General features: G+C 42.7%; 1 protein-coding gene across 4 annotated transcripts in view; it reads right to left on the bottom strand.

The window, feature by feature from the left end:
- Positions 1–1,611: 1,611 nt before the first annotated feature.
- The window catches only part of SFMBT2 (Scm like with four mbt domains 2), a 107,327-nt gene continuing 86,796 nt past the window's right edge, over positions 1,612–22,142 (bottom strand). For all 4 annotated transcript variants that reach the window (XM_061368642.1, XM_061368643.1, XM_061368641.1 and 1 more), the window contains 6 exons: positions 15,360–15,469; positions 7,508–7,683; positions 6,323–6,495; positions 4,308–4,556; positions 4,048–4,176; positions 1,612–2,039 (listed from right to left, as the gene is read on the bottom strand). In XM_061368642.1, the coding sequence (XP_061224626.1) occupies positions 1,899–2,039; positions 4,048–4,176; positions 4,308–4,556; positions 6,323–6,495; positions 7,508–7,683; positions 15,360–15,469 (978 nt within the window). In that variant the 3' untranslated portion in view covers positions 1,612–1,898. The remainder of the gene's footprint in view (positions 2,040–4,047; positions 4,177–4,307; positions 4,557–6,322; positions 6,496–7,507; positions 7,684–15,359; positions 15,470–22,142) is intronic.

Below are 22,142 nucleotides of genomic sequence, written 5' to 3'. Positions count from 1 at the left end.
ATAGCCTGGTGTTAGTCAATAGGTTCTTCTGAGCACACAGAGGTCAGCAGGATTATCTGATCCAAGTCTGTTGCCACCATATTGCATGTGCTTGAGGTGGGAGTTATCTAGCCATAAAGAGTGTCTTCAGATTTAGAGCTAGAAATGAGATTTCTTTTTTAAGAGGTCTTCACTGAGTGGGCTTTGGCATCACAGGATCAGAACAGAGCCGTATACAGTTTCCAAGATGAGTTTCCTGAGGCTAGGGAACAAGGGTCTGTTTACAGTTTGAGAACAACAAAAATCTGCCAAAGTCAGTGGTTTCTTATGAAATCAGGCTAAAACTCAGCACAAACAATCCAATTAACTTCTGAGGGAGGGATTCAGTTCCACCTTAAACTTAAGAGCAAAATTCATACTTGATCCCAGTTTGGTTCTTGCTTTAGGAAGAATTTTACATCACCGTGATGCCACCACCCTCTGCTGAGTTACAGCAAATCCAGGCTCAACACGTGGGACTAACAGGGTCATATACCCCTGCAAAGAAAATTGGAAATATTTCTCCTATAAACACAACTGAGGCAAACCCAAGGTGTCCGACCCATTTATTCACCCTCTCTGGTGCTTACCCTGCTTGGCATGAAGCAAGTCCCCTGTTTTGCTATCTAGGGTAGCACTTGGGACAGTCTGCGGGCTTTATATAGACTGTGTTGGGCTGGATCCTCAGCACCATGGTGTAAACAGCCTGAAAAGACTGATGCTTTTTATTCCCACCTAGCAACCAGATTCATGAAGGTGCAAATGAAACCAGCATTCACTCAGTCTCATCATAAAATCTGAATAGCCTTTTCTTTCACACCCTATGGAGCACAAAGTCAGGTCTTTCAAGCATCTTGGATTTAAAGGTTTGACTATGGAAGCTTTCATGCATATTCCTGTACAAGAATGCAGTACTGTACAGACCCCATCACAGAGACATTCAGCTTATTGTGCACAGCCAGCGTGGCTCAGGATGCGTTATGCACACTAGGTTTTGTTGCACCACTGTCAGTTCACTGTAGCTTTGTTTGGTGCCGTACAAAGACCGTGGGTCGAGTCCTCTTTGACAAATCACTCAGGAATAACAAATAGCACATGACTGGTATAACTCTTTTTCCTTTTGTAAGACTGGAGAGGCAGGAGGAAAAAAGTCCATTGATCACCAAGATCAAATCTGCAGTAAGACCCAGGTAAGGCTACGAATGATCACTTACATTTCAATATGAAAGAAGTGTGTCAGAGTTGGCTAAAAGAAACGTTCATGTCCAGAAATTGGCCTAAACAAACTATCATCATCTGGAAATGTCTGACCCTTCTCCTTGGGAACGCGTCTGTCACTGGTAGCTTTGTTTTAATGAATCTTAGATTGGATACAAGGAAGAAGTTCTTTCCTGTTAGGTTGGTGAGGCACTGGAATGGGTTGCCCAGGGAAATTGTGAATGCTCCATCCCTGGCAGTGTTCAAGGCCAGATTGGACAGAGCCTTGGGTGACATGGTTTAGTGTGAGGTGTCCCTGCCCATGGCAGGGGGGTTGGAACTGGGTGATCTTAAGGTCCTTTCCAACCCTGACTATTCTATGATTCTATGATCTGATCCGTGCTGGCCTTGCACCACTGTGTTGAGGGTTGACGAGGCTCTTGAGGAGAGACTGCCAGCAGTCTTTTAGTGTGCTTTACAAGTGCAGAAAAATTAGTTCAATTTGTTGCTAGTTTTCTCTTGTAGATTACTGTTTTTTTCTTCCCTACAGATTAATTCCCAGTGCTTCCAATTCCACATGTTCTTGGAAAAGAAAAAGGGGAAAAAAAACAACCTTGAACAAGTTGAAATGTTAAAAAAGAGAGGGAACAAGAAGGAGAACAGAAAAAAATGGGGAAATGCAGTCAGTTGGCGTATTGTGCATAGAAAGCAACTTTTACTCGCTCGATCTGGTGACACAGTTTGATGGCTGGACCAAGCTTCAGCTCCATGCATTCCTGCACAGTGGGCAGTGTCAGCAACAGAAGGGCTTGGCCATCGATGTCCTGGGGTAGAAAAACACAGTGAAAATGGTTTTATTTGTGGACTCTGGAGGGCAGAAAGCATAAGCAAGAAGGGAAGTTTGCCCCCAAAATTAATGTCCTCTGCCCTTTTCTCCTGTTTTTGATGCTGCTCTCATCTAGTTTCTCTGGAATACCCCATGCTTTTTCAGAAGTTGTCTATCATGTCTCCATAGGCCCACAGTTTGGCAAAAGCCTCTCAGCTCTTGAAATGCAGGATCAGCTCCTAGAGAAACTCTGCAGGGTCCACAGAGTTCTGATTAGTCCCATTTTATGAGTGAGGAACCAAAACAGGGCAGACCATGAGATACAGGAGGGAGCTGAATGGGGAAACTGATGCTGGTCTCTGCCAACTCACACCCTTCCACCACATCTTTTGGCCCATGATTTGCTCAGCACAGGTTTATGTCTGCCTTGCTCCATGCCACGTTCCCTGGTCCACCCAGGACCTGCCTTGCTCCACTTGAGCTGCTGAATAACCAAGACGGAGGGTTCTGGACCACCCAGAGCTATTGAAATCTCTAATGTCCCAGAAGCACAGAATGGTGTAGGCTGGGATGGACATCTGGAGGTCACATCTTTCCCTCAGTCATATCTATACACCAAACTCCATGAGCTAGCACCCAGACAAAAGCAATTTTATTCAGGATTTCTGTTGGTTTTATGATCCTCCTCTTAATTAAGAGCTCAAGTCCTCTTTATTCTTTAATGGACTGAGAAGCAGAAAAGCAGGCTACAAAACTCCTTTCTACCCCTTAGGAAGAATCAGAACCTAAGCACAGAAAAAGCACTGTAACTCACAGGCAATGTAAACTCCCCAGGACAGCCCTGGTTAGGTAGCATTAATCACAAAAAGGATTTGAACACCTTATGTATGCTCGATCAGGACTGTTCACTGCTCAGGTTTTCCCTCCACTGAATCCTGATGGTATTCCTATTGCACCAGAGCTTCTTTGCAAAGCATAAGGAAAAGCTCCAGTCATCTGTGTTTGATTAAAGACCCCATAAAACTCTTTGGCATAGGAGAGACAGGGTTGGCTTTCAGGCCCTGGAGCTATTCCAGGCTGATTAACAAATGGTCGGAGCACACTGTGACACAGAGACTACAGCATCTCACTATGGAGTGTTTCAGCCTTGCTCTAGACTTCAACTTCTCCCAGTTCAAGCAGCTTTACTCAAGTACAGAGTCACTCATGGTGAAGAATCAAAGGTAGTTCAATGTGCAGTTTGCCATACCACTGAATGCCATCAGCTATGGACTAATTAAGCATTCTTGCTTCATTCTAACTACGATTTCTTAGCACTGCCCTGTACTTTCAGCAGTGGCTGTCACTCATTAACCAAAGAATGGCTGTTTGTACATAAATTTTACATGTTCACACTGATTTGAAATGAAGACCATTGGCTCCTGCTCCTGAAAATCTGTCTGCTTACTGGGGATATGCCTGGCATCTCCTAAAACTAGGTCATCCAAGGGCCTGACTACCAGATCTTCAGAGGGATGCAGATGGGAAACAGGTATCTACATCCCCAAATTACTTAGGTGTGACAAAACTCAGGCAGCCAGTTGTGGGTGCACGTAGAAGTTTTCTGCTGCCCAGGCTGATGTTTTTAAAGAGGGTGGAATCTATGCGGACAGGAGAGACAGCTTGCTATGCACCAGATACCCACTAACTGCTTTTACACTGAGATGCCCACCTATGTGGCACCACGATGGTGCTATGGACCTTGGAAACTAGACAGGTCTAAACCTCCTGCTTTTCACAAGAAACCAAGCTATGGGGTTTTTGGTCTCTGAGTATCTGGCAAGGCCCTGACTCAAGCTTCTAACGGTTTCCATGCCTTGCCAACTTGGCCTGATGGGATCTAAAGTCTGCTCATAATCTCTCTGTCATAGCCCCAAGCCCAGCTACCAAGGTGATACATGCTGCTCAGTTTTTGTGATGGGAATAGACACCACAGACACAAAGAGGTGAGTTATGAAGACTTCTACCTGCTCCTGAAATATTTTGGCAAGGGGTGCACAGTCGGTCAGTTTAATAAACCTCACAACATCAGTCACAGTCCACTCCAATGGATTACTGTCCAGGATGAGCTTCTCCTCCTCTTCTTGCTTAATCTCCTATAAAGAAAATCAAAAGGCCTCATTAGTCCAGGGCAAGGATGCCCTCCTCAGATGAGGAAAGCTTGGCACTGAAGACTGATTTAGGGAGAATATTGCTATTGCGAGTGAAAGCCTATGGACATACTCACTTCTTTGACTTGAGTGCACTTCTCTGCCTCACTGTAGGAATGGGGTTGTGGTCTTCGGCTCCGTCGGGCTCTCTCCATGGGAGGAGGTCTGTCTGACTCAGTACTGCTCCTCAAGGTGACTGCTCGCCTGGGTCTGGTGGAGGGCACCTCAGCGGATGAGGTATCTGTCTGGTCATCCCGGAGCTCTGAGCTGGTTTCCTCACTTCCTGTCTCATCTTCCATCACATCCGGCTCATCATCTTCACTCTCCTGCACAAGAACCATCAGACAAACAGAATCCAGGCTCAGAGATTAGTGCAGCAGCAAATCAAAAGGCACTAGGTCAAACTGCATGTCCATCCCCATGCTGGTCCAGGGTAACATTTATCTTAACTGAATTACCTTATTTTCATTGCAGTGCTAAGCAGATTAGCCCTCAATTTAGATTTGTAGAATTAAAAAAACACATGACAGGCAAATCATTCATCTGTTTCTAACAAAAGGTCAACATCAATAACTCATCTGGCATCAACTGCTCCTATGTTGGGCTGGTATCTGAAACTGTGGCACCGAAGATGTGCATGAAAAAGGGAAATGGAAAATACTAAAAAGATAAAATAAACTCAGGATGCTTGAGATTATATAAAAGCAGAAATAAGCTTGAATTTAAGCCTCCACCTTGCTTCAGCTGTCATGGGTGTCACTGGTATAGAAAGACAAGAAATTTGTGTGCCTTTTAAAAATACCTAAAGATGTACAAGTGCATATTTGTCCTTGACTCCTCATCTGGCATTTCTGTGAAGAGGATTTCACCTGGATTTCCCTACTTTCAGCCCAACACTTAACTGCTGAAGGTTAAGCACAGATTTAAATCTAAGGGATATTGTACTAGATTCTTGTTATTTCTGTCACACAGAGCCTGCAAGAACACACCAGCCAATGGAAACTGCGTATTTGAACTTTGTATACATATATTTGAAATTTATATATGTGTATACATATGTATATATATAATTGTTCAAATGGTTTCAACAGCTTAGCTCTAATCAAAGCATATGCATGCATCCAAGCCATATCCTCAGGTCTTAAGTGAAAAAGCGACTGTAGACAAAGTTATTTTGGCTGAAAGGTTGAAAAACTTGGCTAATGGTTGATTTAGGCTTAACATGAGTTAAAAATCTTTTGAAGCAGATATAATCTAAGGAAATCAAGCAGAACTACACCTAAATGAGAATCAAGTCATGAAGATGCAAGCAATCAACTGGAAACTAACTAAAATCTTCCCCTCCAGCTGAAGTAGAGGGAATTTAAGTAAATCAGTTTTATTTCACATTGCACAAAGCAGCAATCACTGGCACTCAGCTGAGGAAGGGAAACCACACATAAATGTTGTCATTACTATCATGGGAAAATCACCCAGGAACTGTCCACATAGAACGAGGTCTGCTCCACGTTGTATTTGGACACAAATCACTGCTGAAGCTAGGACACACCACACAGCATACTGGAAAGACTGAGGCCTCGACTACTATGCATTTGGGGGACAAACTATTTGCTTGTGTTCTAAAGCTTCTCAAACATCTACTGGTTGATATTGTAAGTCAAAATACTATGAATGGTTAATGAAAAAAGTAAAAGCCCTTGAAACCACAATGAGTTATTATTATTTATTATAATTCTTAGAGATCTTGGACATGAATCACAGATGTTCACTCTATGCACAGCACAGGCTCATCTGCCTGCCTATAGGCTTGCAAGCAAGCAAAAGAAAACAAAGATATGATATTAGGCAGCATGTTAGCTAGAGAGCCTTATGAAGGTGGAAGCAAAGCCTCTAATTCCTAACTCTAGCATGGACAAGTGTAAAAGTCCCCATAATGTCCCAATAAAAGCAGACTGGCCTTAGAAGAACAGAACAGCAAGGAGGGATTCAAATGCGAATTGAAGCGTTAAGGTTTGCTAAGAAGCTCCCCAAAAGCACGATGCAGATGAGGAGACAAAAAAGCACTAAGGGTCTATTGTTGTGCAATACATACTTCTGCAGAGCCCACAGCATTCAAATCAACAGCTGACGACCTCCTTTTCTTCTGCACAAAGATGGATTTCCGCCTTTTCCTGCGTCTGGCTGGCTTGACGTGGCCACTTTTCATGTTGTTATTTTCCCCAATTGGTGGCTTAATGATTCTTTTCCTCTTCCCATAGTAATAAGCTGGAGAGATGGAGCACAATACCCATTAAAAACTTTAACACCATGAGAAGGAAACTTCAGCTTGCTTCATGCTACTGATTCAGTACTGCGCTTCTAGGAGCACTTTTACAAGGGACTTTAAAAGACACTGATTTGGAGAAAATGTCCAGTTTAAATATGTCATCTTGGACTAGCACAGACAGCTACAGTTCTTGTGTGTACAGATTTACTGATGATGAGTTGTTCAGAGTTTAACAATAGGTACTTAGGCAAAGCTTCCATTAAGCCAAGCAGTGATTTGGAGGGAGAGAGGCCAGCATGCTTCAGATTTGATCCAATGTACTTCTGCATGAGTTATGTGCTACATACACTTTCAGTTGCTAATGTTTTCAACAGAGAGTGGATCGTATTAGTTTCTTGCAACCTTTGTGGAAGAAAGACAGCACTTACACAACTTTCTTGACCTGTTTTGGAATCAATAATACCAGTAACATTGACAACAAAAAACTGTTGAACACATGCCTAGCTTCAGCCTTCCTGAATAGGCAGGAATATGTATCATTATTAAAAACCCTGAGAAGAGAGTCAGTGCTCCCAGATCCCTTCCAGCACCTCAGCATCATGATACTGGCTTGTGCTGCTGTGTATGCCAGAAACTATTCACTAAGTAGGACAGGATTCATCTTACCTAACAAAGCTGTCTCAGAGGTAGTTTAAATCTCAGCTGCAGCTTCCTTTTATATGCTCCTTATATTAACTTTACATGTGAAGAAAAGGCAAAATTTCCAAACACAATTACTTTCAAACAGATGTATTAGGATGAAGTGAGATGGAGATGCCTATTTCTCTGTACAGAATATTAAGGGAGCTTATGGTGGCATGGTCAGGATTAAGTAACTGCTCTTAGATGAGATTAATCCTACTCAGTATTAATGTTATTATGCAAATCCTGCTCTCCATCACTAGCTGGTGCACAGTCTTCCGCTGCTCTAACTCCCAGGTAGCAATGAGAAGCATTTTGGCCAATACTCACTGTACTTAGTTTTAGTATGAATGGAGCAGTTCTCTGGGCAGACTTCAGCCACCAGCATAGGGCTGAACAAGTTGGGGCAACACTCCAACTTTGCACAGACTCTTCTGCAGAAATCTGCCACCTGATCCGACGTCCTCACAATCTTAACAGTCGCCCTGTATGTCTTCCCTCTGTACCTAGAAAAGAGTACAAGACAGCCTCATGTCACCAACCAAGCGATGTCCTTTGATGTTACAGACCAGACTCCTCTGTTAGGGAGATAGCTTTCCTAATGACTTTTGGAGTGCCTCCCTTAGGAAGGCAGGATAGGTCCAATTGTTTTAGTGGCTCCATTTCAGATGGACTTGAGGAAGGAAAGGCAGGGTGAAATGAATCAGATGTGTGGTCATGATTTGTGAAGGAATGCATATGCAGACTGAATATATCTGTAGATGGGATGGAAAAAAAAACACAGTAGGCTTGGTGAGGACACTACACAGGACAGCAAGTCTATACTATGAAAGGATGTTAAGTTTTACAGAGAGAGATGTAGTCTCTCTTCATATAATGACTTGTGATGAGAAGCTTATATGCCTTGCAGAGCCTTCTGGTCACCACCCTGTGGGTGGGCTGCAACTGAAGACCGCTTCTATAAGCCCCCAATACACCTCTAGTCTTCTCCACTGCCATCTTTTCTGAGACAGCTCTCATTTCACATTCCAGCTCACAACAAGCCCCCAGTTTCATTGTGCCAACTGTGGTTACTGGGATACAAACAATGTGAAGAAGTATGTGATGTGGGCATTACAAAACCCGAGGAACTAACCAGGAGTCTCTTGAGTTGTTTAACATGGCTGTAGCAACAGGCCCTAAAAACTGATTCCCACAGGGAGTGCTTAGAGCAGAAACCTGCACCGAAATGTTTGCCTTAAATTTGTTATCCATGCACTACTAAAACATTTATTTCACTGTTTTATATGAAGTGTTTCTGAGCAATAAATGGCTAAGAAAGACACAGTTACATTCCTGCTGGAATACGTTGTAGATGTGAACTCTGAAAAACCAATTATCCCTATAATTTATTAAACAGCAGCACCGAGCTATTGTAAACAGTGAGATAAAGTTGTTAAAACATCTCTTACACATCTTAGGGAATGTAACACAAGAGGCAGTCATGCATGAGCCTGGTACTAAGGCATTATAAATGTGCTTAGGTGAGAGAAAAGTAACAGACACAAAAGAGGAAGAGACAGTGGAAGATTACTGGATGGGAGGCAATGAAAGACAATGATCCTTTCATGACAGTCATCAGGATAAATGAGAAAAAGCATTTGTAAGTGTATTAAGACTCACATTTCCCTATCAGGGAACCAGCTGCTGATAGATATGAAAGAGGAGGAGAAGGTGAAACAAAGGAGATGTGGCTGAAGAGCTAAAATACTCAGAATATGTCCGGACCCTATTCCCCCTCTGGAAGTTTTAATGAGTTGCACAAAGCAACCGAGAAACCACTTTTTGTTGCTTTCCCTCCCAAAAGTTCTTTCCTGGTGTACAGGGAAAGGGTTTCCACCTGTGGTATATGAAGTGTTATGAAGGGGCATCCAAATGAAACTTGGGTCTGAGGAGAGCCTAGATCAATCACTTGATCCAAACTGTTACCTCAACACAAAACTCTTTCACAACCTAAACCAGCATTTCTTCAAGGCACCAGGCTTTAACAGCCCAGGCTGTGCACAACCAAGGACCCCAGGTCATGGAGACAATGCTGGATTCATTCACCTGAATGAATGAATAACTTAATAAGGCAACACTTCATGCACCCCAACAGAGCTGGACAGATGATGTAAAATGGAAAAAGTGTTCCTTCCAGGTACAGAGCACTGTTATCCCAGCTTCCCTACAAAATAACTGCATAGGCAAACTAGCTAAAGAGGGTTTGGCAATATACCTAGTATCAAAAGAACAAATTCCATGGGCATTTAAATATATACTTCTAAACATTTTATATTTCTTTTCAGTGTGTTTGAAGAGATTCCTGCCCTTATTACTTCTACAGGAGCCATTAAGTTTAAGTGACAGCCTAGATCATTAGGTCAGTAAGTCTGACTCCTGTGACAGGCTGCAGTTTCAGTGTCTTACCTTCACCTGAACCCCAACAACACACTGGTTGGACTAAAGCATCACTTCCAGAAAAGTACCAGCCTCCCCTCCAGGGTCTCCACACTGGAAGAATCTTGGCAGCAGGAGCACCTGTACCTCTACCTCATGAGCCTGTGCCTCATTTTATGCCTGAATGTGTCTGGATTTAAGTTACATTTATTTGTCCTTGTTCTGACTTTCACCACCAGGATGAAAAGACTGCATCTGGTTTTGTTTCCCTGCAAAAGCGCTGTAATCAACTCTTCTCTTGATCTTCTTCCTTATAAGCTAAGAAAGCTGCCTGATGGGTATTATTCAAGGATGGCTGACTTTTTCTGTGTGGTTCCTATTGTGTTGGCTGCCCAGAAAGGACCCATTGAACTAAAGTGCCTGGTGAAAGAAAAAGATGAAATGAGGAAAATGAATAACTGACTGATTTCAGTCTGGTTTGAATGTAACACACATTGTAATTAATAGAATGAATGTGAAAACGGGAATCAACATGACTGCAGCAATCAGTCTCAATAAACCAAGGTGTTAGTACTGGCTGCAGTAATATTTTTCACATGGTTTTGGCCTTGGCAGCACCTCTTTCAACAATAAACCAGGTTCTAATAATATTTTCCATATTCCTCACATACTAAAGATTTTTAATACAAACACCACCAAATGTAATCTGAGCTGTTCTAGGTCAGCCATGTGGCAAAAGCTCCTTTGGATATAATCAGAAAACCCTATTTCATTAGCATCTCTCAAAGAATTACCAATTACTGGCACACCTATTGATGTTTTCTATCTTCCCAACCACTTGTAAGCATTCACAGCACAGCAGCGTAACATTTCCAGACTTCTTAGAAATCACTCTTCTTTTAACAAAGATTTTCCAGCTGAAGCAAAAGAAATCTTTCTTTCCTGTCCCCTTCCTTCCCCTCAGATACCCAAAACTGAAGAAACCCTTATGGCTGAAACTATTTCCACGAGAAACATCCCCAGAATATTGCTGATGCATGAGCAACAATATTAAGCTAATAGTATTTAGTTGGCAATATCATTCTTCTGTTGAAGCTCCCTTTGGTGATAAAAGAGACTGTGAGAACAAAATGCCTTCTAGGAAGGCTCTATTTAGGGGCTGTGTGATGACAGCATAAAATCTTGTGCTGAAGACACTTCAAACAGCAAGAACATTGAGACTACCCTCATTTTCAAAAGTCTCCTCATAAGGATGCAGCCCACAGTTCTGACAATCTTTAAGACTAGCTTGAGCTCAGTAGCTAAAAACCCTGAATTTCCTTTTGGGAACCCAGAATTCCTATCTATTGTGCAAGAAATTTCTGGTTTGTCTTATTAGCCTCAAGTCTGCCAAACATAAGAAGTCATCTTCCTCCAAATCAGCCAGTGACATTCTGTACTCTTGAAGACAGGATGCAGAAAGAATTGTTCTGGTTGTAACAAGAAGTCTCCTGCTGATTATGGAAAGAAAGGGTTTAAGTCATTCCACAAGGTCATAATGACTTCTATCTCCAATATCTGGCACAGAAAACCACCAGTCCACAATACTTCACCTTTGCAGTGCCTCAAGAAGTACGTGGCAGAGATGATGTGGAATAAAAACCAGATCAAAATGAGCTGTAGCTTTGTACTAACCTTTGAGGAGCACCATTTATATCTGGCTGCCACCTGGACTTCATATTATTTGGGTTCAGTTGTCCAGTCAAGTTTTCCATCACCACACATGTTCAATCCACATCTCCACAGCTTGGTTATAACGACTTATGGGAGACTGTGTCAAAAGCCTTGCCAAAGTCAACATAAATAACTTCCACGGTTTCTCCTTCAACCACCAAACCAGTTATCATAGTTAACACCAGGCATAACTTGCCCTTCATAAATCCATGCTGATTCTTGCCAGTCATATATTGGTCCCGCATGTTCCTGGAAATGTCTTCCAGGAGGATTTGCCTAATAACCTTTCCAGGAATGTTAGGCTGACAGCTTGTAGTAACTTGGATTCTCCTTCTTGCCCTTCCTGAGATGGAGGTGTGATTTTTGCCTTTTTCCAGACATCAGGAAACTTCCCTGATTATCAACAACTTTCAAACATGACAGTGAATGGCCTTGCAATGACACTGGGCAGTTCTCTCAAGCAGAGCTGGCTGCATCCCATCTGGTTTCACACTTGTGCGTATCCAGTTTGCTTATAGTATTTGTAGTTCTTTTCCATTTCTGTGGGTAACACTTCACTCTCTCAAACAGTAACAGGAACCTGGGATTCCTGAGAGCAATCACTGATAGCAAAGAACACTTTGCACACCTCAGCATCATCTATCATAAGTGAAAGGCTTCTAAAGCATCCACAGTGAACAGACTTTCTTTGATATGCAGCCTCATAAATAAGCAATAGTGCCTGTGATGGGGTGGTAAACAGTCCTAGAGTTCAGCTACTTGACTTAAGCAACTCTCAAGATTTCATCTAATGAAGAAATACTCAGCTTTCTTAATTTGATCAAACAGGCTTTATACAAGACCCAGGAGGTAAGTCTCTGCACACACCAGTCCTGTTCATGTCCAAAGTCCTGCAAAAATAGGTAAGTTCAAATAGCCCACTTACAGCCCTTAGAAATTAAAATCCTTAATAAAATCCCTCAGGCATTTTATGTAAAACTGGGAAGCAAAATCTAGATGTAGGCACTTAAAGCATCAAAACTATAATGGTTGAACGCCTACAGCTGCAGTTGACCCTCAGGAGAATTCAGAGGATCGGGCCTGACATTTCTAACTCATCATCAACAATAAATCAGGTTTGACTATTTTCACAGAGCGCCAGCAGCACTGATGGGAAGCGACTGCCATAACACATTGAAGAAAAATCTCTTTAGACAATCTAAATGGTTCATCTTCTTTGCAAGGCCAACATCATTGATTCCACACTGGTCACTCCTGAGAGCAGAGTAAGTGCAGGTTGCCCTAGGATGGAGCTAATGCATTCCTGGCACTGCATACTTTGGCGTTTGGGCTGATGGGAAAACCAGCCTTCTCTTCACCATCCTCCTCCTTCTCCCTTTGCTCTACCCTCCCACTGCCATCACCACAAACAAACAACAACATTGTCAAGATCCAAAGAGTTGTCAGTTTACATCAGAAGGAAGGCGGTGACACGACATGTCACATTACAGCACAGACGCTCCAGCTGGCTGTAGAGCTGTCATCATTAACAGCAAGACACCATTGGGAGATGGTGTAGTTGCAAGTCGGTGCAGACAGGCGTTTGCTCATTACAGGTCTCTGAGATTCCAGAGCACAACTGACTGTCATACCTGATGTAACGTGTCAGGTGTCATTTGTGCATCTCATTTCATGACCAGGTTTTCTTTTCTGCTTCTGTGCAACTAAATGCAATTAAACCTCTCATATGCTTCTTGATGAAGCAACTCAAACAAACTCAGGAGGGAAAAAAGAAGGAAGCCCGAGGGTAGTCAAGACAGTCTTAGAGCATATCAACCCTCTGTCACCCACTCTTTAAAGTGCTCAAACTACCCATAGGCACGCTGGTATAACCACCAAGCACTGCTCTGTGAACAGAGCTTCAGCCCCAGGAGCCAGATAGCTGCAGCAACAAGATGCTGTCCAGCCTTACGAGCTCACCCTCCTCAGGAGCCAGAGGATAATGCCACACTGAATGAGAATACACTGCTGTCCTCAGAAGTCACCCCAAAACTTGCTGCCCCAGCCCTGAGCCTGTAATGATTTATTCCATGGTTTGATGAAGTTGAAAGATGCTGCTTGATTCACTGAAGAGCTGAGGTTGTTACCTCCTGGGGCAGCCATCACACAGGAACACCTACACAACCTGAGACTGAACAACATAAAACACAAAACCTCCTTGCTAGAAAGCTGTAGTATACTTTCACTTGGCAGGCTATACAGATCTAACTTATATCCCAGCAGGCTGGCTGCCCTGTTAAATAGATGGGAGGAGGAAACAGATACAAGAAGCATCCTGGAAGGAAGTAACAGAGATGGAGGTGCTCATTAGTATGATTACCACAGCAAGAAACAGTGAGAGAGGGCAAGAAATGATGTGATACAGGTGAGTGGCAGTCTTTAGGAGTGCATGTGCTCATAACTAAGTTGGTCTTCCTTGCGTAAGCACACCCAGAGTCAACAGGCTGCCTGGGATTGCAGTAGATTGGGTTGTAGACATAGCAGACTATCAAGGACAAGACACCCCTGCACCTGAAGGTCAGTTAAACGTTTTCATTAGAAACAAGGATTAAAGCAGCCTTAAGAATCGGACTGCTGCTTTTGCACATGGCAGAGCCCCACACTCAAATGAGAAATCCCAACAAAGTCCTATTTTGGATACTGCTAACAGAAAAACTGCCCATATGCTCAATTCTTTGCAAGATAGGTTATCAAGATGCGGCACTACAACTTGGTTTCACAGCTGCTAAGTACCTGTAGGAGTGCATTATCTGACATTTGCTAGTACAAGGTGTGTGAGCCTGGAATCAATGAAAACAAGGTTACAGACTATGATTTTTAATGTGTCACAGACACATTAAAAATGAATGTTTCATTTTTAGAATGAAAATCTGCACGTGCAAGGATGACTTTCAGATTTCCATCCACACAATTTCAATTGACAAACACAAAACCAGGACTTTCCACATGGGTGAAAGCAGCAAATTAAAACCAGGATTTTCTAGCAGCTTTTCATTTCTATTTGCAATCCTCCTTTAGAAAAGCAGTTTCCAAGTGCACAGAACAAAAGGTTCTCAATTCTCTCCCTCAACCACAGCACACACGGACTTTCTGCAATATCCGCATGGCCAAGAGCACATACAATAGCAATCAATAGTGCCATATTTGACAGGCAATAATTTCAAATAACTAAGAGAAAATTGCTTTTCTTTGAAAAGGGGTATCAGAGTTCAGTACAAAGGGTGAGATTCACTGCATTTAACTACAGTACTCAGAAAGTCAATGTGACCAAGTTAGTCAAAGAAGACAGCTGTCTTCAAAGAACTGTTCGTTGACATCCATCTCAGAAGTGGGAAGAATTGCTCTTTGTAGGGACTTTTGAGAGTGCTTAGGTGAGACTCCCCTCTTTCAGAGAGACAATGGCTGTTGAAATACATCCTAAGTGTAGTGTCCATTACATAAAGAAGACATAAAGGGGGAGATTTTAAAGCTGGAAGGGGAAATTGAGTACTTTATGGATACACAGGTTTTTAAGGGTGTTGTTTAGATGAGAATTGAAGCATATATTCTGGAAAGGCCCCAAAATTTTTACACGAATCTCAGAACTGTTGTTATTCTGTCCTAACACTCTCCTGCTCAAAAACATGTCCTTGCTGTTTTGTTTGCCCTTATTTTCGTTCTCACCAGGTTTTTGTGCATTAGAATGGTTCTTTATGAAAAAAAGTAATACTCCTACATTTAGAAAGCCAGGAATTGAGTTAATTCAACAGTAGTCAAGTTTATAGGAACAGCTTATAAAATTCAGGACTTCTCTGAAGGAAAATGACATTTTTCATCAAAGTCTGGATGGCTGCTTGGAGAAAAACAACAGAAATGAACCATTCAGGTGAGTATTTCATTGAAGTTGCTAGAGAATGAGACAAATAATTCAATGAAGCAAAATGATAATTAGAAAAGTAGAAATCTGACAATAGGAAAAAAAAAATCTCTTGTTCTTTTCTCCCAAATAAAAGAGCACACACTGAAGACTTACTTTGCTTTAAGTGTTTCCTCTTGGAAATTCCACTGAGGGTCTTCCACTAGCTGCAGTTCTCGTAAAACACTCCCTGGCTTGTAAGCTGCATTGATCACCATGCTGAGAACCTATTAAAGAGACAAAACAGACAACACTGACCACAATGAATAGGAAACCAGGTGCTGCACAGGCAGAAGCAGCTTACAGGTGCCTATTTTGATCCAAGGCTGTACAGGGTAAGTTCCAGATGCAATTAGAGGAGGTCCCAGATTCTATGAATGTGCCAAGCATATTGTAGATGACACATCAGCCTGATAGGGTGACTGTATTAAATGCTGTTATCTAACTCCCAAAATCTCATGTTCATCAATTTTTCCTTAAGACAGACCCTCTCACTCAAAGGAGATTCCATTCACTGTGTCCACAGTTGCTCAATTTAATAGAAAATGAAAATACTTCTGATGGCTCAACCAGTTATAGTCATGTACCATTACACACGGAACGCCAACAGGGGAATTCACACACTTGAGGCCAGCAATATGTGTCTTAAGTGTCTGAGTGCTGCGTGCCTTGACTGTATTAGCAGAATATTAATGAAGTCTGAACAAAAAGAGTTTGCAGGAGGTGTGCCTGAAACCCAGTGTGTGTCCACTCTTTACAACAAAACACATGTGTCAATCCATTTAATCCAAAGACTCCAAGAATAAAACCAATCCCTGCTATTGGCTAAGGGAATGCAAGCTTTAACAGTCTACACTTGGCCTACGGAGATAAATACAAGAAAAACAAATCTCTTCACAGCACCAGACCATGTGTTTGAACACTCTGCATTGTATGCACATGAATGACCCCACAGTGAGTCTGAATTGGTTTTGACATAATTTAGCTCTTTACCTAACGCCTGTTCTTAATTCTCTGGGGGCCTGCAAATGATTCCAGCACGATGAGTGTTCAGTTTCCCCAGCACCCATGAACATGGTTCATCAGAGATTAAAAACTAACCAGGTCATACTGCAAAATGCAATGAGCTTTATGTTGAGTGGGTTCTGTTTGTTGGTGGGGTTTCGGGGGAGTTCTAGGTTTGGGTTTTTTTAATGATTTTTCTTTCCTGAATTTTGGGTTTTTTGTTCTGTTTTTAAATCCAGCAACCTGAGGATTCACTCACATTTTGAAAACCTTGGATAATTAATCATTTTCAGGCAAGGGCTTCACTTAATGCTGCACAGTACCATGGAAAACAGCAGTGGTTTGAGTTTTTTAGCTAGGTTATTTATTAGAAGCAAATTTTGACTTATCATTGGGCCCTTGAAAACACTACTCAAACCATGCTTCGAAAAAGTACAATTAGAGACACCTAAAGCAACGGCCAATAATAGCACCAATGTCTTGTGCAGCTCTGATCATCTGTACATCTCGGAGCACTGTAAGAGGAATGGCAGGAGCACACTCCCTATCTCACATATGGGGAACCTACCACACAGATTTACCCACAGCTTTCCAGCTGGTTCCCATCTCCTCACACAACTAGTTACTAAGTCATACAGATTCCCAAGAGAACAAAAGAAAGCTGAGTGAGCCCATCCAGTTGCTCATCTGCATATTTTCTTGCCTGCCTCTCACCATACAAACTGATGGGCACTGGCTTCTGACACAGAGACACTGAGACTCAATGTAAGGAAGCCAAAGGTGGGTTTCCAAAACACACACTGGGTAGCTCCCACACTCATTCACAACTCATCAGATGTGTTCCCCTCTTGATCAGCAAATCCAGGGAGTTATTTAATGCCTATGTAGGAGCTTGTTGGAAAAGGTCTCCTTAAGCATGCTTCTAAAAGCGCCCTACTTGCTGGTGGGGAAGCTGTTTGTTTCCAACCAGCAGTGCTGTCCTGATCCTTTATCAGGGTGATGGTGTTTGTAGTTGTCAGAACAGTTAGGAAACAAGCAAGAAAATAAAACCCAACCCTGTAAATAACTGTGTGACCATGTCTGGACGTTATCCCAGACACCTAATCAACTCCAGGCCTGGACACTAACAGTACTAGGACTTTTCTCCAAGCTGGCTTGCCATCAGCAGGACTCTGTAAACTTCAAATCCAAGTTTTAAAGAGTGTTTTGTAAGAATAACCATTTCCCTTTTAGGGAAAATAATTTTTTTTAACCTCTGCTTTTTACTCTTCTTGTACTCAAACAAGTCATTGGACTTGGCATTTTAACCCACAGCAGAAGTCCATCAACATCTTAACACTGTTGCCTTTGAACATTATCACTTTATATTTCACACTATTAAATGCTACGGAGAAAAAAGAACACTGGTTCTTGTGGGAAAATTACCTTGATTAAAGCAAAACTAGTGAAGAAACCTAGACTAGTTTCCAACTTTCTCTGGAGATGGAAAGTTACTTCACCAGATCAGGCTGGTCATATTTTGATCTGACTCACAGAGTTCCTTTCATCTGGAGTGTGACCAGCGTGAGATTTTGGCAGTTTATTTCATCCCTCTCAATCAAGAGTGGTTTGGATGCATCCAGCAGTGCCCTGGAGCAAGGGGGTGGATTAGACGACACAAGTCTTTGCTGTTATGCATCTGTGAAGTTTTATTTTGATGCTGCTGGGTTCATAGGTTGGAGTCATAAGCATGATCACACAGCACCACTACAAGCCTCCACCCAACCATATAGGCCCCCTAACATCTTAACTATGAAGTTTTCCATATCACAGATTCACAAATGCCCTTTTCTGAGCATGTCTAAATGTGCCTGATCCATGGGCAGTTCACCACCTTCCTCTCATCATAGCTTCTTGGCATTCACACATTTTCCATCCCTCCACCCCTCTTCATTAATAGTCCCAACCCTGGATGAAGCTATTTCAGGAGGTATAACTGAGAATATGCAGTTCAAAATACTATCATAGAATCACAGAATGGTTTGGGTTAGAAAAGACCTTAAGATCATCCAGTTCCAACCCCCTGCCATGGGCAGGGACACCTCACACTAGACCACATCACCCAAAGCTCTGTCCAGCCTGGCCTTGAACACTGCCAGAGATGGAGCATTTACCACTTCTTTGGGTAACCTGTGCCAGTGCCTCACCACCCTCACAGTAAAGAACTACTTCCTTGTATCTCCTCCTGTTCAGGAGCCCAGTTATCAGTATCTTCATGAGGAGAAACTCACTTTTCCTCCAATATCTGAGATATGAGCCCACATTTCCTACCTATCAGGAGAAACCCTAACTAGCCTCAGGTAGGAGAGTAAACAAATTATTTTACTTGGAATAATGACACATCTGTGGGACAGAAAGAGAAGGGAAAAGAGTTCTTTGGGATTCTTTCATTAAATGATCCACGATCTAAAAGTGAGCTTTTACCACAGTCAAGGTTGTAGCACTTAACTCTTGACATGCTTATGACAGTCCATGGCACTTCAAAACCACGTATGTCCAGATGTAAGTTGGAGGAACTACTACAGATGAGCTGAAGTCCACAGAGCAGTCTAGGGGAGGATGTCAGTGAGCCCTCTTGCTGAAATGCAGTTTGGCTATCCAGACAATAGAGGTTTCTGCCATTCCAACACCATATCTGATCACTAATGATCAGTCCGGCTCAGACACCTAAAGCTTCATGCAAGCTACTTAATTCTCTGAGCCCCATGATTTAATTATGCCAATTTTTCCTAAGAAGTCCTGCCGTGCTCCAAAGAATTCCAGCTGCCGATTGCAATAGCTCCTTGACAAATGCTGGCTGATTCCTCCTCTTTGCATCAGCTGGACTGTCACATTACCTCTAAGTCCATTTTCTCTTTAAAAAGAGAAAGAGAAAAGTGCCTTAAAAATAGTAAGAGCAATAAGCAATGAGGCTAATTAATCTTGACAGCATATTTCCCCAAGATATAGTGGGTTATAGATCATCTGAAGTCTCAAAAAGACACCTCATTTTGTTTTACAATGTTGCCGTGGTAAGTTGTTGGCATAGATGGAAGAACTGCTCACAAGTACTTTGTAGATATTCTGACCAAAGAACTAAATCTAAAACTGACAATCTGTTTATTTAAATCCAACTTAAAGTTAGCATTACTTACACAGCTACTATAGGGTCACTATTTTTCAGCCTAGATGCAGCTGTTGGATGGCAATAGTTGATGTCTCCACTCTATCTGGCTGCAAGTTTCAACTTCTTTTCCAAACAAGTATCTCAGGAATGAGATAAGCTTTGCAGCTGATGTTAAACAAGAGGCATTACCACCTCACTCGCCTCTTGGGGTGAAAGAAACCACAATAAGCCACTGGTCCAGCAGAAACTTGGGTTGGCACCAGGAATAATGAACAGCTAGGCTTTAAAAAGAAGTTTGGCACTAGATAGTGCAAGAGTTACTTGTCACTCGCCTAAAGCTTGGCATGGATGCAAGGATACAAACACACAGAACTAAAATCAGTATTTTTGATCATACTTCTAAGTAAGTTGCAATTGCTCTCAAGATTTTGCTTGGAATCTTGCTCAAGGGCTGCCATTCCTGAAGGTACCCGAGCAGCTTCCTCTTGCAGAGCTCACAGCCTCTGAATTCAACACTAGGACAAAGCAATGGGGCAGAAATCAGGGGGATGCAGTAACAATGCAGAACTCAAGTGTCTGTTCTGTTGGAAAGCAGGTGCTGCACAAAAGCAAACCTACCTGTGCAGTCTCCCTCCCGATACCCCAAGTGAGAACAGCCCACACTACTCAAATGGAAGGTGGGGCTCCTACTCCACAGTACAATGATATCTCCAGAAGCAAGCAGTACTGATCCATAGCTATCTCACTATTAGCATACAGGTGAGTAGCATCAGTTTATTAGAAGCTGGATCCAGAATGATGCTTCACTGTATCAATGATGGAGGTAAGGAAGGACAAGAGGTTGGGGGAAAAGAGAGCTGAGGAGCATCATGAAACACAGCTGCACTGCACTTTTTAATACAACCCCCATGGTCGAGTGTGGAGGAAGGCAGAGGATGCACCCAGACCCCCTCCACCTAGACAGGAGCAAGGTCTCCCATCACCTGGTGCTAGTGGGGAGACAACATAACCTCTTGCTTTAGGTAATCCAGGCTGAGGAATGGGGCAGGAGTTGGTTGTTCCAGCTGGTTTTATGTGGGGCTTCCATCAGAGCCAAACACAGCAGCATCTCCATCACAGAGATTGCTGCTCACTGTGAACTGGCTGGTGACAGGCACAGATTTTTAACTAGAGCATCTCTAAAGGCAGTGAGTTATGGCTGGAGACCATGATTTGAAAGGGTGATTTAAAAACGGGTGATTTAAAAGTGGGTGATTTAAAAAGCTCTCACCGACTGCTATTGACTCCACACTTCCTTCATAGTTGTTTTGTCTTTCTCACCTTCCCCTGTGTGTTGTCAAAGGAAAGCCCATGTATAATTTATCTATTTCATAAAAGTTATGCTGATATATGATTTACAATGACCTGCAATTTTCCTATACAGTGAGAGAGCGATCATTATGATGCATTTGCATTCCTGGGGCCACATCAACAGTGGGTGTAAAGCAAGACAAAGGCATCAAGCTCAGCACCAAAACTCATTTGGAGTGATGGGGACCCTTGTGAGCTCTTCAGCTGCGCAAAGCCTTGTGGCTGTGGTCTTGGGCTGGAGGAGGTATCTCCTGTACTATTCTCACCACACACCTTTGCAGTACTTTTGGTGCTCTGGCAGATGCTAAAGATCATCATCTCAGTGTAGGCATGTCTTCTCTGCCTCTTCTTGCCTAGGTATCCTTATCCTATCTGCGCTGCTAACACCTCTCATTTTGGCAGTAGCAGATAGGAACCACATGTGTCTTCCCTACAGCAACATTCTGAATGTCTTCTTTTCACCTTTTTCAGAACTTGGGACTTGGTCCCCATGGCCAGGATGAGCTTGAATTCATCGTAAGTCAGCACTGACCAATACTGGGCCACTGCCATTGTCCTGCTCCTTGGGAAGTCATTCATGTCTCCAAAACCAAGATGCCCATGTCTCAACACTATTGCTCCTGCAGCAAGCAATTCTGTAAGGAGGCACAGCATGAGAAAACAAGATTTCTGTAGGCAACTCAGATTGGTTTCCACAGTTGTTCCCATTCTTAAGGAATTTGGAGAAGTCAGTGTTATCCTATGAAGCACAACACTAAGATTCTAGGGGAGAACCTGGCACTGCTTATGTTTTCACAACCCAAATTCCAGGAAGAAAGGAGGAAGAAACATTAGCATAAGTATTGACTGTGCAAGCCTCCTGTTTCCCCCATGTTGCTTCTTCACTGCCTGTTTTTCAAGGAGCAGCAGATTGCTAATGCTCCCCATCAGCAAGCTGCTATGGACTTGCTTTCAAATTTGGCAGCTATCAACTTCTGTTCTGCAATCATTTTATCCTGCTTTCTGCTGAGGGCTATTTTTGACTTGTTTCTTTGAGACCCAAGTGTCTCACCTGCACAAGCAGCTGGATTAGGCTCTCTCCATGGCCCACCTTTCAACTAAGTGAGACAGCCAGCACTGCTGTTGTATAAAGCAGTGCATGCAGGTGATGAGAAGGGAATGGGGACACAGGCTTCACTACAGTACAGAGGTGTTTTCCAAAGTGGGGAGTGATTTGGGAGGAATCTCACCTTTCAGGTGTTTCTGTTAAGGGCTGGATTTGTCTCTTTTCAGACAACTGAAGACATCCTGAGCTGGGCACTGAGGGTCTTGCCATACATAAGATTTGTAGAATCACAGAATGTTTTGGGTTGGAAGGACCTTAAAGCTCATTCAGTTCCAAACCCGGCCACAGGCAAGGA

This window comes from Neopsephotus bourkii, unplaced genomic scaffold (assembly GCF_033783945.1).
Source record: "Neopsephotus bourkii isolate Nb327-2 ecotype Australia unplaced genomic scaffold, CSIRO-AGI_Nbou_v1 NB_1434, whole genome shotgun sequence".
NCBI lineage: Eukaryota > Metazoa > Chordata > Aves > Psittaciformes > Psittacidae > Neopsephotus > Neopsephotus bourkii.
Note: the sequence above shows the minus strand (reverse complement) of the source record. Positions and strands in the feature narration are given on the sequence as shown.